The following is an 18,053-nucleotide window of genomic DNA, read 5'->3' as shown; positions in this document are numbered from 1 at the left end:
CCCCCAGGATGTGTTCAGCTACTTGCTGGCAAACTGCACCCAAATTAAGCGCTCTGGAAGAAGGCCAACGCGAATCTAGATGCCAGGCAGCCGGTCATGAAACTGTGGTATAACCAGTTGGCCATGAGATGAAAAAACGCAAACGTGATGTCACAAGACTCCTTGGACCTCTTTAAGGGTTTTACATGTCAATTGCCTCAAACCCCACGTTGAGAAGTCCAAGGTAACCATGATCCTGGTCACGGATGATGGAGTGTAGAAGGAGAGTGACCCCGACCTCCGTTCTTTCAAGGAGCAGGAAAGGTTATTGGAGTCTGTCAGCCTATCACCTACCCTGACCCTAGAGTAACACAGGGAGTGCCACCAATTGTTGGGCCAGTTTGTCTGTCTTTTCTCCCCCAAGGGTTCACTAAATGTTGTACCCATGATATTGATACTGCGGATAGTATGCCTGTGAACAGTAAAGTCTACAGGTTAAGATGAGACCCAGCATAAAGAAGGAAGCCTCCAAAATGCTGGAGCTGCGTGCTACTGAGCCCTCAACGTGCGCTTGGTCCAGCCCAGTGGTGGACCCACCCCCAAGGCCCAGACAGAGGTAAGGGCCTCCCTCTGCCTCACGATGTACTACAGGAGACTCGGCAATATGGCACCATTGTTGCCCCTTGACAGGACTGAGCTACAAAAAACAGCCCAGACAGGTGATCTGGATGGCGGCATGGCAGAATGCTTTTGACACCCTGAAGAAGGTCATGTGTACAGCACCCCTGCTCAAAGTCCCTGACTTCTCTAGGGATTTCATTGTGCAGACAGATGACTCTGAGCATAGCATAGTGGCCGTGCTTTCACAGCTAAATTAAGAGGGCCTGGATCAACTTGTAGCCTTCATCAGTAGAAGGTTACCTCCAAAGGAACAGAGGTGGAGTGCAATAGAAAGTGAAGCCTTCACAATGGTCTGGGCATTGAACAAGTTGACAATACCCGTTTGGTGCTCACTGCCTCCGGACGACTCAAATGGCTAATGCAGATGAGGGGTGAAAACCCCAAACAGTTGACGTGGTCCATCTCCCTGCAGGGAATGGACTTTACAGTGGATCACCAACCTGGAGCAGACCACGCCAATGCTGATGGTCTCGCCAGGTCTTTCCACCTAAGCAATAATAATTCACAGGAGGTTGGGTAGTTCTCTGTGCTTTTTTTGGAGTGGTGGGGTGGGGAGGGTGGTTGGGGTGTGGGCATGGGCACGTGGCAAACCTGGCATTCTAGGCATTATTCTTCCCTAGCCTTTTACCCTCTCTTGCTGACTTCATTTTTGTTGGCTTTAGGACTCTGCGTACTTTACCACTGCTAACTTGTGCTAAAGTGCTGGTGTTCTCTCCTTAAAACAAGGTAGAATTGGCATATTTAATTTACCTCCAAGATCAAAGTAAAATAGTACTGCCTGTACATTATATGCTACTAGTGGGCATGCAGCCCTGATTGTGCCACCCACTTAAGAAGCCCTTTAAACGTGTTAGGCCTGTCATTAGAGCCTGTGTGTGTGCGCAGCTTTTAAACTTCCATTTTGCCCTAGCAAAATAAACCTTTTACCAGACCAAAACCTTCCTTTTTAATACATATACGTCACCTCTAGGGTAGCCCCTCAACAGCCCAGAGGGCAAGTGCAGTGTAGTTTAAAGGTAAGGCATGTACTTCTATGATTTTCATGTCCTGGAAGTAAAAAACTCCTAAACTGAGTAGAGCCCTAAAACCAGAAAAAACAAAGTCAGCAAAACAGGATGATTAAAGGCAAAAAAGTTGGGGGAAAACCATGTTAAGTGCATCAGGCCTAAAACTCTTCATTTTTACAACCATTGCAAAAATCAGTACTTCATTGCTGTTTTCATGGAAAGTTCTCATCTACATTTGTATTTTTCCTTTTGAGTAACTTGTCCTTGTCTGAAACTATGCATCTAGGTATCCAGTAAAGCTAAGTCATAGCAAAGATTAAGAAACATTTACATGTCGACTGTAGCTATCTGTCATCCTTATCTATGGAACTAAATACATGAACAACGAGAAGGAACGCTGTGGTGGAATGCTGCAGTGAACCCTATGGCAAGTGTTCACTGCACAGATTTACATTTCTCTAAACTTCATATTTGATTGCCTTTTACAATTTAATTGCTGTGCAGTGGGTATAGGAAAATCTAGTATTCAATGGATTACGTGGAATGCTTTTAATATACCAACCTACAAACGACCAATCCTGCTTCGAAGAATGGCCGTGTGGGATTTCCTTCCTGTTCTTTTATATTTTCCCTCCCCTGGAACATGGTATCAATTCCTGTGATTTTCTGCTATTTACTTTTTAGGCACTCCTTTTTTTTCATTTTGGTTAAGCACTCCATGAGAGTGCATGTATTTTCTAGCTGTGTCTCATACTTCTCTTCACCCAGTCACCGTGCTCCATACTGCTCTTGCCAATGTGCATCACCTCCACGCCCCTGTTGTGCTTGCCCTAGTATGCCTTGCTTTTATGCTCATGTGCTTCTCTTCGTTCCATGCTGTGCACTCTCGCCTTTGTTGTGTACTTCTCTCGCCTGTGTTGTGCACTTCTCTCACCGTTCTCCATGTTGCTTCTGACCACATCCTCCATGATCCTTCCCCTCACCAGTGCCCTCCATGCTGCTTTAACCACTGCTCTCTGTTTCTTCCTTCCACCCACTTTAAAAATAAAAATACAAAATAAAAAAATGTTGTTCGGTATTACCTTTATTTTTCTTTATTTACCAATCCATCTTGGATGAGTAAATAAAAGGGAAAAAACGAATTTTGTAGGCGTGTGCATGCGCCTACAAAATGGCAGCCGTTGTGGTTGTATCCTCTCTTAGGCATTGTGCACAACATCACTAAAAACAATTGGCAACAACAATAGTTCCCAAAGGTGAGACCTGCTGGCATTGCCAATTTTTTTTTTCTAAACATTTCTTAACCTCCAGTCTGATCATGTCCTGACTGTTTATGAGATGAGTCACCAGAAATTGTGAACCTGTCTGCAAGATAAGAGAGGGTGCTTGTTGTGATAGCTTTGTAAATGATGCAGATGATTTTGAAGATGGTGAGGACTGTCAAAGGCAGAACTCTATCAACACGAACGTGATATCATATTTCATTAGGCCCTCGATGTAATGCCCTGTGGAATGTAGGATGCCCTGGAAGGCTAATGTGAAGTATGGGAGGCCACTGAGCAGGGCATTACTTTCTGTGTGCAAGAGTAAGGCGGCTTGAACTGCAGTCTTGAAGCAGTTTTATGAAAGAACCTGTTTCACTTTCAGTAAATGAGAGCTGGTACCATGCAGCCTTCTTTTTTGTCAATGTGTTGCTTGAGGTTAGGCTTGGTGCATAGGAAGAAACCAAGTTCGGTGAAAGCTGCGGTTCAAAGCTGTCAAACTTTATGCCATTCTGTCAAGTTTGTGCAAATTCTTTCTTCCTTGCTCTTGGCAAAAACACAAGAATTCTATCTTGGTGGAATTGAGCTTCAGACACGCTCAGGAGATCCAGGTGTGGCTTAGGTGCAGTGAGTGTTTTAGGTGTTGGGAGTGCAGTGCAGAGGAGCATTTCAAAAGTTGCCTATCATCCGAATATTGGTGAATGTTGATGCTGTGATCTTTGCGTAAAGCCCCAAGGGGATCCATGTACAGGTTGAAGGTGAAAGGGGCCAGTATGGAGCCCCGAAGAACTCTGCAAACAATTGGGATCTTTGGAGGCCGAGAGGTGCCCATGTGAACAAAATGGGGTCCATCGGAAAGGCAGGAAAAAAAAAAATCGGTATAGGACAATGTCAGTAAATCCAATCTGAGACTCCATGGCACGAATGAGAGTGAGCTGGTCAACTGAACTGAATGCAGATGAGTGGTCCACCATTATCAGGAGGCAGCATTCATCTTAACCTGTGGCCAGAAGGAAGTCATCTATGATGTGTAAACTAGCGTCTCGATGCTGCAGCATTATCTGAAGCCAGATTGGCAGTCACTCAGGAGATGGTTAGCACTGATGTGATCTTGGAGTTCAGAACAGGCTTATTTTTGTTTATCTGTCAAACAAAGGTTAGGTGACTGATAGGCTGAAGGTTGGTGATGTCATCAGGCGCTAATGTAGTTTTCTTTAGAAGTGGGAGAACCTCTTCTGTATTGAGATCTTCCAGGAAGACGTCTTGAATGAGGGAGGCTTATGATGGACATAGTCAAGATGTCATCTTCATAAGAAGTGACATTGAGCGATCTAAGTTTCTCAGCAAGATCTGCTAAAGAGAGCTTTGAAGAGGTGATCACAGCTCCTGAAGACAAGTGGATCTAAAATGACAAGGAGGCTTGGTGATGTGGGGGGAGTGCGCGAGGTAAGAGGGTCAGATGAAGGTCGACAGTGTTGGACTGTCTTGAAGAGCCTTCTGCTTTTGTTAGTGGCTTTACTGATTGTGGGGATTGGCAGTGTGAGGCCCATAATTATCTCTTACCTTGAAGGTTTCAGTGGAACAGAGTTCTGGCACCCAAGGCGCTGACTGAAGTAGGGAGAAGGCAAGAAGTAATGTCACTTCCTATAGAGACGGATACCAAGAAATAGTGATGTCACTTCCTGTGGAGATGAATAATGGAAAATGAAGTCAGCTTGCCTGTCTGCTTTTTTTTTTTTTAAAGATGAATACTGTTGGACCTGGCCCCCTGTGCAGGGACACTCCAAATGTTTGCCTTCCTTTTCTGAACCTGTTTTTGTTGGCTTTTAGGAGTCTGCACACTTTACTTCTCCTAATCAGTGGTATAATGTGAGTGTGCTCCCTTGAAATGGGCCTAGACCTAACTGTTACATTTAGTTTACTTATAAGTCCCCAGTAAATGGTACTACTTGTACCCAGGAACCATAAATGTAATGCTACTATTGGCCTGCAGCACGCACAGGTCTCATGCCTGCCACTGCAGCCTGTAGTGTAGTTTTAAACTATCAGTTTGACCTGACAAAATAAACCTTTTGCCAGACCAAAACATTCCTTTTTAATACTTTGTAAGTCAACCCCAAAATAGGCCATATCCACTCCTAGGGTAGAGTGCATTGTATTTAAAAAGTAGGGCATACATTTAAGTTTTACATGTCCTGAAGGTGGAAAACTCTTAAATTTGTGTTTCACTGTTGCAAGGCTATCTCTCCCAATGACTAACACTGTGTGACCTTATTACACTTAATAAGTGATAACGTATCGTTGGGACATGATCGAGAAATGCTTTCAACTCAAATGAATAATTTAAAAATCTATTTAGTAGGGAAGTCTGATTTGAAGTTACTATTCTGAAAATGCCACTTTTAGAAAGTTGGCATTTTGTGCCTAAACCAAATGACTTTTTCCGCGAATGTCACGACTGTAAATGGTTTTCCTGTGGTGTTTTACGTATTCCTTTCAGACAGTGTTAAAAGAGCTTTGGGCAGGTGCAGGGTGTTCACCTCCTCAGCAGGATGTCCTTGATGTTTGTATTCAGCCTTCCTGAGCTTCAGAGGGTAGCCTCAGGGCTATGCCCACTCACTTCCTGACTTCTAAGGGCTGCCTGCCCTGCCACTGACAAATGTAGCTCAGATCTAGGTCTGCCTGCCCTTTCTTACCCTAGACAGTTTGGACCCAACCAAGTATAGGGGATGGTGAGACAAATGGGTCAATTTTCCAACCACTTGCTGACATTGGGGATAACACTGGCATCTTCAGAACAAACCTTGATCTGTGGTGTCTGAAGAAGGAATACTGGCCCATACTGCCTACAATCTACACTCCCCAGAAGTGACTGGCTTTCAGTTTGAGTTACAGGGACACAACACTCATCCAGAGGTCTCTCCTGCAACTGCTGGGCTGACTAGATTCAAATGGACATGCTTGAGTACTGCTGCTGTCCTATGCTTAGTGAGCCCTGATCCCAAAGAGGTGGCCCTCCAGGTCCTGGACCCTTGGCTAGAATCAGAGTGTAGTCCTCCTAACTGAAAACCACAAGTCCTCAGTTCCAGGTGACTACCTACGAACTCCTCACATCACCCGATGACTATCCACGACACTCTCCATAAATCTTCAGCGATGACCTGCTCTTCACATCTGAAATGAAATCCAGCACCAACGTCAATAGCCCATTTTAATCGGGAACACAAAGCTCCAGCAACTATAGGCTCCTCAAGCCAAATAGCAACTGTCTCCAACCTCAGACCTGCTCTTTGCTCCGACTGCCAATGCAAGGCTTCGCTGCAGCTCCCTGGGTGGTCCTGGCCTCACAAACAGTAAAATCTTCAGAGAACCTGCTTCCTGTATCCGACCCGAACTCTATCACGGTTGGTCTAAACTTTAATCTTTACCCAGGTCCAGTGCTACCAGATAACCACAATGGGCACCTAGTGCTTTGTAGCTGCATTTCAAATAGAAAGTTTAAAGATTCATAAGACAGGTTCCACTGATACCATTGAAAAACAAATTTTTTTGGTTTTTAAATATTACTCAATGTTTAAAAAATTGCGGGAATTTTTCTTTGTTGTTTTCATTTTCTTATTGTTTGTGTGCTACATAAATACTTTATACATTGCCTCTAAGTTATGCTAGGCTGCTTTTGAGCCAAGGTACTATAGTGTAGTGTAAGAACAGGGTGTATTTAGTGACTTTTTTGGTTCACCTAGACAAAAATGGTGTTTATTATTCGAATGGGCTTCCACCCCATCTGAACTAATAACCCAATTTCTTACAAAGACTTTGGATGTCTGTGAGAACTACCATGCCAATATCCTTTGTAACAGATGCAGGTTATGTGCAACATTTGGGTAGTACCTGAGGGAATGCTAATGTAATGGGCACTAGTAGGGTAACTTACAGAGAAGTTGGAGGGAAAATGAAAGGATTAGAGACATTTGAGCACTTAACTGAAAAGTGGCAAAAATTACATCAAACTTGTAACTTCACTGGAAACTTGGCAGGTAAATGTCTACTGAACATTCATAAACACCGGTCTCAGATAGCTCCCTCCTTTTTGTTTTGGTTTTTAGTTGTCTCACCCTCTCTTCAGAAAGTTGTAATCTGTCAGACACCAAGGTCAAGTGAGGCTATTGAATATTTTGAATCAGAGATATCAGATAGTCACCTTTTTTTTTAGCTGTTCCACCAATTCCCCTGAAAGTTGTTTTTGTCCAGCAATGATGCCTTTGATGTTCCATGAGGATCGTTGTCATCCTTCATGGTTAATTAGTCAAAGCTGAGGGAATCCAGAAACTGAATGATCCTTAATCATTGCATTCGCTTCTCATATTCAGTGATGCTTCCACAGCTGTATTGATGGCAAGCCTTCACCATGAGGCTGAGCAGGTTATAAGATGCCAGTTCCAACTGTGAACAAGACACATTCCCATCATGTCTTCCAAGAACTCCTATTATGGGAGTCTTTAAAGATAAATAAAGGAGCAGAGGTAGATGGGGCACATCCTACATGCTCTTCCAAGGTCTGTAAGGAGAATCACAGGCCTCTGCTCTGCTGTCCCTGAAAGATTTGAGACCTGACCTGTGTGTCTGGCTTTCTTCTTCCACACGAAATACATTTTCCAAAGAGATGACATTTTGCGAACAATTAGGACACAATACTATCAGGGGAAATTTGAATAACCCTAAAAATGAAAAGATGTTGGGAGAATCACAGATCGTAAGGATTGGAAATGTTTCCAAATTGAAAACAGCCACAATGGCTGAGCTCAGTGCTCCAGGATCATGTTTCCAGAAGCCAGGCCAATCTGCTCTGTCACTTGCAGGGCATAATGGAATTTTCGAAGAGTATGTTTCCTAAGGTACAGTGAGTTTGTAGTCTGCTTCTGCAGCATATTAGCCCACATTGCCTTCCTTTCCTTTTTTGCTGTTAAATAAAAGCTTGTTTAAGATACTCTTAGCCAATATTCTTATTTTATTGGCTTTGTACGGGTATTTTATAACAAAAAAAATAAACAAGGCTTGGTTAACTTAAGCTTTATTTGGTCTGCAAAGATGTTATGTTACTTAGATGACCTTTTCTATTACACTTTGTTGTACGTCTAGTTATTTTTTAAGGCATCCAAGGATCTTGCAGAAGGCAGGATGATTAAGAGCTAAGGACTATTAATGAGATGACATGTTTAAGAACTTACATGATTATATAAAAAAACAACCATATATGCATTTGAAATACAAATTGGAAACATTTGACACAAACACAAAGAAACAAAGGCAGTGTTATGAGGAATAGGTAATGGCAGCTCCACTTCCATCTAGTCAGATTTCTCCGAGTGGGCAACATCAAATTTGCATCTACCTTTTCTAGCAATACCACTCTCAAACAGATCCCTGTTTTTGAATTACGGTGCACCAGAGATTCTTTTCTGGGTAGGGGTGTGGGGGCGGATGGTTTGGTTGAAGCCCTCTAGTAATGACTCCGTCCCCACTCCCCATTCAGAATTTAATTCTGAAATTTTCTATTCCTTAGCAGGCCGGGTTGGGCCTCCGTGGAGGGAATTATCGGCCCACCTGTAAATAAAATTTTTGGTAGCAATATTGATATTTTATTACTACTGGTCAGGCTTTTTTGTCATCCCCTCCCACAAGACAACATCTGAGGAAAAGGGTTATGGAGCAAACTCTGAAAATAACTTTCCAGTCAGTGGAGTTCCATAGATAACTCCTTTTGCATGGATTCCGAGGAATATGCCCACTGCAGTTGTGATGTCCCTTTGCAAGCACAATCTGTGCAGCTCCAAGACATTGGAAGTCCAATCGAAAGCGCAAGCAGGTACTGTGATTAGCACAGGAACCGTACTTGCCTAGCAGCCTCCCAATTTAGTTCAGCCATAAATTCCACCATGTACTTCAGATGCTGGGTGCAAACCAATACTGCAAAATGTCCATCTTTTTCTCGAAACGTCCTTGAAAAAACATGAGCACAAAACTAACTTGTGCCAATTTGAGGGACAATGGAGGCACTTTGTGACCTCACACTGAAGCACAACAGTGGACTCCCACTTCACTTGCGGAGCAGGAAAAATTACTGGGCCTTAAGCAAAACACTGGACCAGTCCACAAACCAGATTTACAGTGGTACTTGTCTACTCGCATAGTTTGGGCAACATCCAACTTTGCACTGGTCATGAACAGAAAAAGGTGTTTGATTCTGCTGTCTGTGCTGCATTTCAGTGAACATTCTGCAGCATTGCCCCAGGACCATCCAGATAATTTCAGGTTGTGCATAATTAGGCCTGTAGTGGAGCATTTACCTGCCAAGTTTCCAGTGATTCACACTCCTGTGAAGACTACAGCCGCCAACAAGTTGTTGATCTTAAAAAGTGAAGGCTGTTGTTCAGGAAGAAAATGCCTAGTAAAAGAGCTTGTTATGGCATTAAGATGAACATCTTGAATGAGAGAGCCACTGGTTATGTATACAGCCTGAAGGATGGATTCCACAATAAATCCTGTCAACTTCGGAATTAGCAAAAATATTTTATGGGAGCTTCCATTCACTACTACATAAAGGATATAGGCTTCCAGTGGATAACTTCTTTACAGGAGTCCAGCTGTTCGCCTAACTGCACAAAGCTGACACTATAGCTTTTAGTACAATTTGAAAGCACCACAAATTATTCCCTCACAAACTTGCTTGCAGGCAGCTCCAGAAAGGCCAGAGCAGTGCATTGTAACACAAAGCTGGTGGTCAAGTGGATAAAATCTTCAAGACCATCTGTACATGTACAAGTACATGGGAGAAGTGGATAAAAATGATTCACGATACTCGCTACCCACTTGATCCAGTTGCCAAGAAAGTTTGTGTCCTCTGTCAGCAGACCACCACAAGAAAACGAATGTCCTTTCTTGACTTGAATTTAGCCATTATTCAAATTATTACTGCTATAGAAGCAGTAGCCTATACTGAACCTGTGTGGAGGACATTGCAAGGCAGCACGATCAGCACTTCGCTGACAGTATTACTGCAACACAGCAAAAGAGATATCAATATCACTGACTTAGCATTTGCAGTAAGCAAGGAAAGATGAAGGAGAGTATATATTACAGTATCCATCTCAGCCTGAACTACATTTTTCAATGTGCTTCACTTTGCACAACACAAAAGTGAGGTCCTGGGAAGTGGAGCTGCTAGCTTGTGAGTTATGTTTGCTCCAGATGCCTCTGCATGAAAATATACCTTCACTGGCCATTACTTGACTAGCTATGTTGTTTTTGAAATTGTTTCACCTAATTTGGAAACAAGAACTGTAATCCAGATGTTTTAGTTCCCAAATTAGATATGAGCAACTGTGTCTTTAGAGATTCCAGTAAAGCCTGCATAAACAATATTGTGGGCTCCACATAGGTCACATCATCCTGGAGTCTCCAGAGTATCTTTTTCGAGAGATGTCCAGGTTTGATAGATGTCCCTGTCTCAATTTCTGCAGGCTTAATCTCTGCAGCTACCAACACTGCTACTGCTGATTTTTTATGTGGAATATTTGTAGTTCCCCCATTGCATTTTGGGGCCTATTGAGTCGTGAGTGATGGGCCTAGCCACACAAAAATGGTACTACCTGTAGGAAGCTGGCCTGGTGTGTTGTGAGCACCTATGGTGTTATTACCTTATACCAGGTCCAGTGATCCCTTATTAGTGAAGTGTAGGCAGTTTGTAGGAAACCAGGGCTCTCAAGAGTTAGCTGTGGATGAGCAGCCAAGACTTATCTAGGAGACATGCAAAGCTTATGCAATACCACTATAGTCACACATCACTCTCACTCATGAAAGAACCATATAGTGTTACAAAATAAAGGTACTTTATAATGGTAACACAAATACTAGAATACTGAAAGGCAGTCCCTCCCAACTGGAGGTAAGTAAACACACTAATTATATACACATTATCAATCAGTAAAGAGCATAAAAGCAACAGACATTGGCAAAAGTATTAGAAAATAGTGCAGGCCCGAGCGGAGGGACAAATCATATACTAAAAACAATTGAATGCGAGTTGTAGTCCCCCACCCAAGGACGTAGAATTGTTAGAGGGGAGCTGGAGGAACTAGGAACCCCCAAGAGGTGTGTACCAGAGTGACCCCCAGCAACCAGGAGAGCAGAGGTAAGTACCTGTTTTTCCCAAAACCAACAGGAGGACTTAGGAAAAGGATTGTGCAAGACCCAAACCAGACTAGAAGAACTCAAATGTGGATTCTGGCAGAAAAGGACCAGCAAAGAAAAGGGATCAAGTCTAGTTCGTGACGGAGTGTTCGATCGTGGAAGAAGCCACAACCCACCATTCTGTGGATTCAGGACCAGGTGGGCAGGGGAAGAAGACGACCAGCTGTGCAGCACAGGAGATAACTAAGAGTACCTGAAGTGATGTAGATGGTGTCCCACGTCGGCTTGCAGTCGGTCTGTGGTGCTGTAAAACCACCAACAAATCGTTGGCAAATGCGAAAGAAAAAATAAGAAGTGCTGCAAGGCTGAAGAGGATCAGCAATACCCAGGAAAATCGACCCATGGAGGGGAGTCCGTCGTGACCATCTGCAGTCGAAGAGTAACCAGAAGAGGATGCAGCCTCCACAAGCAACCCATTAGCAGCAGGCACAGCAAGTAGCAGTTAGACCCACTCAGTACACATGAAGGAGTCACACGTCGCTGGACCAGTTGCCTCTCCAATGTGGCAGCCCCATCCCAGAAGTGAGGCATCTGTCACTATTGTGAAATCTAGTTGGGGAAGGGAGCGAGATCTGCTGCTGACTCAATCTGGCATCAAAAGCCACCACTTCAGATCTAGTGCAGTCCCCTCCAAAATCTGGACCATGACGGAAAGGTTCCCCGGATGGTGGGCCCACTGGAACTTCAGATCCCACGTTGCCATCTGGCATGTTCCACCAGCAGGATGCAGGAGGCCATGAGGCCCAAAGAGCCTCAAAGTCACTCTCATCGAAATCCAGGACAGAAGGTGAAACATCAAAATCATACCCTAAATATCCTGGACTTGCTTTTTGGGAGGATAAGCCCAAAAATGCACTGTGTCCAGAACAGCTCTGATGAAAGGAAGCGTCTGAGAGGGAGTCAGTGAACCCCAGCGAATGCAGGAGGTTGGCCGTAGTCTGGAGGTGGGTGACAAAAGACTGGGGCGAGTTCGCCTTCACCAGCCAGTTGTCAAGGTAGAGGAAGACTGAAACCCCTAACCTGCGCATATGAGCTGCAACCACAACCATCACCTTTGTGAACACCCGAGAGGTGCTGGTAAGGCTGAAGGGGAGAACGGTGAACTGAAAGTGCTCGTGAACTACCACGAATGGCAAGTAATGTGTGTGGGCCGGCCTGACAGGAATGTGGAAAAAGGTGTCCTGCAAGTACAATGTTACCATCCAGTCTCCAGCATCCAGGACAGACAGAACACGAGTTAGAGATACCATTTTGAACTTCTTCTTGAGCAACAGATTGAGGAACTGGAGATCTAAGATAGGGTGAAGGCCCTTGTCCTTTTGGGCACCAGAAAATAGCAGGAACAACCACTACCTACTTCTGGCACAGGGGACCCTCTATGGCTCCCTTGGCCACAAGAAGCGTGACTTCCTTGCTTAGAAGTGGCAAATGATCCTCCGACATATGACTGTACAATGGTGGCATTGCCGGATAAGTCTTCAGACAATTTGCAACACCCACCTGTCCGTGGTGATGGACTTCCCGTGGGGCAGGTGATGGTGGATCCTGGCGCCAACTGGTCCAGGATGTTCCAAAGTACAAGGAATGCTTGGAGGTGGTGGAGGGGACAGAAGTAGACTGGGTGGACTGCTGGCTCCCTGATTCACGAGCACATGGGATCCCATGGCTGTGCAGAGACTGTAAATCATGCTCGAGTCGGTGGCTGGGTGGAAATGGACGTGAATGGGTGCCCCTTCTGTAGACATGACCGGGGTGAAAAGCAGACTGAGGGGGGCGAGGAGCAGCTGCGAGGACCAGGGACTGAGCTGTAGCCCTGGAGTCCTTAAAGCGTGTGAGCCCTGGATCCACTGTCTCCGAAGAGATGGGTGCCATCAAAGGGCATGTCCATTAGAGATTGCTGGCATCCCATGAAAAGCCAGATGTCCTCAACCAGAGGTGGCGCCGCAAAGCCTTCGTCAATGCAATCGATCTTCCTAGTGAGTCAGTCGTAATCAGCACACAACGAATCCTGAACTTTGCTGCCTCTCTCCCATCAGTAACAGCTTGGGAGACAACCGTCTGGGCCTCCTCTGGGACTTGAAGCAGCACATGTGCTACTGCAACCTAGGAAGTATGGAAGTATCTGCCGAAAAGACATGCGTGTTCACAGACCTTAGCGCCAGACTGGTGAAAATAATTTCTTCCCAAAGTTTTCCAGTCTTTTTGATTCCCTATCCAGGGGAGCAGAGGGAAATGTGCCAGAATAGGAAGCCTGGTTGACAAGGATCTCAGACATAGGATGTTGGGCCAGGAGTTTTGGGTCGGTTGGCGCAGGCCGATGGTGGCTGGCAACTGTCCTATTCACAGTGCTGGGTCTGGACCGGACGTGCTTCATCAAAGGGTAGTAGAGGTTCTGAAGTGAAAACCCCAGGCTGAAGCATCTTGGTCAGGAGTTTAGTCCTGACCTCCACAGAAGGAAGATCAAGTTTAAAAACCTCACCTGCCCTTCTCACCACCATGGAGTACGGAGCTTCCTCCTCTGTCGCCACAGTAGGCGGAGAAAGCATGCCAGCGCCAAGAGAGGTATTGAGTCTGCTAGCATCACCCAAATCCTGAACCAAGTCCATTTCAGGATCAAGCTGGTAATCCAAATGGTCCAGTGACCCCCCTCTGCAGTATCCTCGTACCCATATCCATAGAAAGAAGGGTCAGGATCCTCCCTGGGCCCAGTACAGCCCATGGGAAACAGACTTGGCATTGAGCAACGCCATTCTGGCTCATCAGAGATGAGTATAGTATTGACATCGATTGCGGGCCCAACCGACGTTGGGAGCGTTGACGTCTGTCCTGACACCGGGGAAGGTCGCGCTGGCATGACCGCCGTTGGTACGGATCCAAGAGTGGATCTGAAGGTGCCCTCCGGAGCCGAGCCCGCTGACGCAGAACCCGAGGGGGCACTCACTGACCCTCCTGCACCCGAAGGTGCCGGGGATGGGTCTGTCTGCATAAAGATGAGACAAATGGCCTCATAGAACTCTTTCAACTGGGCAGGGGTGGCTCCGGCTCCCGGAAAGTCAGGGAGGCGCAGAGCCAAGCCAGACGCAGGCTCTAAGGATGGAGGCCTAGAGCATCTACTCTTCCCACGTTGCATCATTCGAGCGGCGGGTGAAGTCGAAGAACGTTTGGCCTTCTTTGACGACTTCTTGTGACCAGAGCGTCACGAGGACTTGGAATGGGATGAGGTAGAATGGTGATGCCTCCGCGAGCGGTCTTGTGACTTTCCTCTCGAACGAGACGGGAGCGATGAGGAGTGGAGCACTAGGCCACCATGAGCTCTAGGGACCGCACCATCAAAGCCTTCAGGTTCATGGCCCGACACTCGAAGCACAACTTAAGTTTGTGGTCACGCTCCAGACACCAAAGACTTACAGGATGCGGATCCATCACCGACATCATTCGGCGACAGGAGTCACAGGGTTTAAAACTGGTCCTCCGGGACATCCCTCGACGCATCTAAAACTCATCAAAAAGAATTCGACAAAAGTGTTGCAGTTAGTCAAACAATGACTAGGGGTAGCTCATCTCCAGATCTGCATGCAGGATGGTGCGGAAAGAAAAGAATGAATGTTAATGAGTCGTGGTGGTGCCTATATACGACCGCAACATCATCACAGCGACGACGCCAACGATGCAAGCAGAGTCGACCGACGCCACCTGCCAACGCACAGCGGTACTGCTCGAAGAAAAATCTCCAGATCAAGTCTGACACCTGGGGGAAATTCTAAGGTAAGGAATCTGCAACTATAAGTCTCTATCAGATTTTCATCTGTACTTGCCATTGCGTGTTATATACTCTCTAGCCTGTTGATGATTTGTCTAAAGATACAAATCTCAATCAACCACAATATAATTTTCTAAGTTGCTTACTAAGAACAAACACATTTGACATAACACAGTAGCAGCGTGAAAATGAATGCGCAAAAATCACCAAAAATTTGAAGCATACATGCACATCTGTTTTGACACAATCCACTTCAATTTAGAGGAAACCTATTTAAACTAATCCTTTGGGCCAAAAGGACAGCCAATGAACAACTGTTCACTGATCAAAGGCACAAAAAATCCAGGCAGGAAAAGTGACCAGTTATTAGGCCACGGCTTAACGATTAAAAATTTTAATCTGGGCATACAAAACTGTGCATACAAGTAAAAACTGTTTCCATTTTTCTAAAAAGACAGGCATTTGCTCGCTGTACATGGCTTAACTTAATATATAAATTGCAACACGCCTGAATAGGTGATAAAACAATATGTCAGAAGAGTCAATTACATACCGTTGTCAATGCCAGTTACATGATCATTATGGATTTGTTGAAATCCAGGAATTGGGCGTGTTGTCAAGTACCATACTGCATGAAGGACATCTGTGGCATGTATACGGTTATGATCTGAAATTAGTAGTGTATACAAAACACAAAATATAAGATAAATATAATTGTTTGACCACATACAACATAAAAAACAGTTATCGTGCAGTTGGTTTTCAAATCAGAAGAGCCGGCAAAACTATCACTTAAATACAATACAAAAACTAATAAAATGTTGAGCGTCGCATTATGTTCTGTCGATTAACTTTGCTTAACAGATTAAAGAAAATGGCATGATCCCATCCTCATTAGAATCCTGAGTAACGTCCATGACGGCATTAGAAATCACACCAATTAAGCTTTAATGTCCATAGAATGCAATTATTACCTATAGCTCATGCAGTGGCAGAAGTGATGTGGGGCCTGGTCTTGTAGGTGTCTCCAAACTTAGTACTGTGATGCAGTGAGTATTCTTGTTTTGTAGGTTATGCACATGTTAGGAATGCAATGATGTCAGTGTTCTGAGTGTTCGGTGCACAGCAAGTTTCAGGTGTCCTAGTGGAGCTATTGTCTATGGTGTACGTGGGGTGAGATCATGGTGCTAACTGTCCTAACGTTGAGAGTTTCTACATGTTATGTGGTATGTGATAAGACTGCTATGAACATGTTAGTCTTGATGCTGCAGAGCCTTGTTACTGTTGGTACTTGCATGATTTCGCGCGGTTAGTGTCCTAATGATGTCGGTGTCCGCATACAGGAATTGTCTTGATGTTGTAAGTTTCCTAGCTTTATCTATGAATATAGTATTTGTATAGCTCAAAACTAGTTGAAAGGCAGCAGACGCAGGTTAGGGTCAAAATCAACGATGCAGGAAATGACTGATGAAAGAGAATAAGTGGATTATTACTGCACAGAACTATTGAGCTATTTAAAAATGTGTGTATGGCTATTTACTAAGTTGGAATTGGGAAAAGCACCTCCATCAGTAGACCAGATGGACACAGGGATGCTGAAGGAAGCTGGCCTGGTGTGTGGTGAGCACCTACGGTGTTATCACCTTATACCAGGCCCAGGTATCCCCTAGTAGAGAGGTGAAGACAGTATCTAGGAAGCCAGGGCTCTTTGGAGGTAGCTGTGGATGAGCAGACAAGACTTATCTAGGAGACATGCAAAGCTCATGCAATACCACTACACTCGCACAGCACTTACACACATGAAGAATTACATAGTGTTACAAAATAAAGATACTTTATTATAGTAACATAAATACTAAAATACTGAATATGCAATACTCCAAAAAGAGTTAATTAAACACACAATTTTGTACACATTAGAAGTCAGTGATCAGCATAGAGAGCAATAGCAAATAGTAAAAACAACAGCAAACAGTGAAGGCCCTAGGGGAGATCAAAACATATACTAAGTAAGTGAATTTTGTGAATGGCAGTCCCCCACGCAAGGAAGTGGAATCAGTAGAGGGGAGCTGGAGGAACTAGGAACCCCAAAAGTTAAGTACCAGGGTGCACCTCAGCGACCAGGAGAGAAGAGGAAAGTACCTGGTTTTTCCCCAAACCCACAGGAGAACTTTTGAAAAGGACCCAGACAAGACTGGACGAAACCAAAGGTGGTTCCTGACAGAAGAGGACCTGCAAAAGAAGGAGACCAAGTCCAGTTCAAGTGTCCGGCTGTGGCAAGAGCCACTACCCATCCTTCTGTGGATGCAGGACCAGGTCAATGGTGGATTGAGAAAGTCAGCAGTGCAGCACCGGAGCAGACAATGAGTTCCAGAAGAGATGCAAGTGGTGTCCCAAGTCGGTAGTCGTGATGCAGTCAGTCAGTGATGTTGGAAAACCACCAACAAGCCTTGGCAAATGCAAGAGTCCGAGAAGAGAATTTTGCAAGGCTGAAGAGGACCAGCAAGACCTAGGAGACTCGACCCAAGAATGGGAGTCCAAGGTGACCTGCAGCAGCTGGGAGAGTCACAAGAAGAGGAGGCAGCCCCCACAGGCAGCAGGCAGGAGACCTGAAGAGGAGTCCCACGTCGCTGGAGCAGCAGGCAGGAGACTGTGCTTTGCAGAATAGAGTGCTGGGGGCTGGGCCTACACAGAGCCTGAAGATCCCTTGGAGGAGGAACAAACAGGCCTTGGTAGCGCCAAGAGTTGCGATTCTCAGTGGTACTCTCCTGCAAGGAGAGGCAAGGGCTTACCATCTCCCAAGTTGGACAGCTGGTAAAGAGGACCACTCCAGACCACCACCTGTGATGCAGGAGCCACGCAGCTCCGGAGGAGATAAGATCCATGTAGTCGGTCGTCGTTACTGGTGTCTCTGGATGCAGGGGAGTGACTCCTTCACTCCAAGTGAGATTCCTTCTTGCTTCTTATGCGAGCTGAAGTCTCGTTGCCCTCAGAGGATGCACAGCCAGGGAAATGTTGCAGTTGGTGGAAGGAGCCGAAGAAACAATGTTGCAGAGCGGAGTCGTTGCTGCAATTGCAGACTGTCGGTTCCTAGAGGGACCAGTTGCAGGCCCA

The 18,053-nt window shown here is 45.2% G+C and overlaps 1 protein-coding gene across 1 annotated transcript in view; it reads right to left on the bottom strand.

Annotated features, from left to right (window-relative positions):
* The window catches only part of PDE3B (phosphodiesterase 3B), a 1,361,488-nt gene that overhangs the window by 281,820 nt on the left and 1,061,615 nt on the right, over positions 1-18,053 (bottom strand). The window contains exon 12 of the mRNA XM_069223694.1: positions 15,493-15,606. Coding sequence (XP_069079795.1) covers positions 15,493-15,606 — 114 coding nt within the window. The remainder of the gene's footprint in view (positions 1-15,492; positions 15,607-18,053) is intronic.

This window comes from Pleurodeles waltl, chromosome 3_1 (assembly GCF_031143425.1).
Source record: "Pleurodeles waltl isolate 20211129_DDA chromosome 3_1, aPleWal1.hap1.20221129, whole genome shotgun sequence".
In the NCBI taxonomy this organism is placed as follows: domain Eukaryota; kingdom Metazoa; phylum Chordata; class Amphibia; order Caudata; family Salamandridae; genus Pleurodeles; species Pleurodeles waltl.
This window is presented reverse-complemented; position numbering and strand designations above follow the sequence as displayed.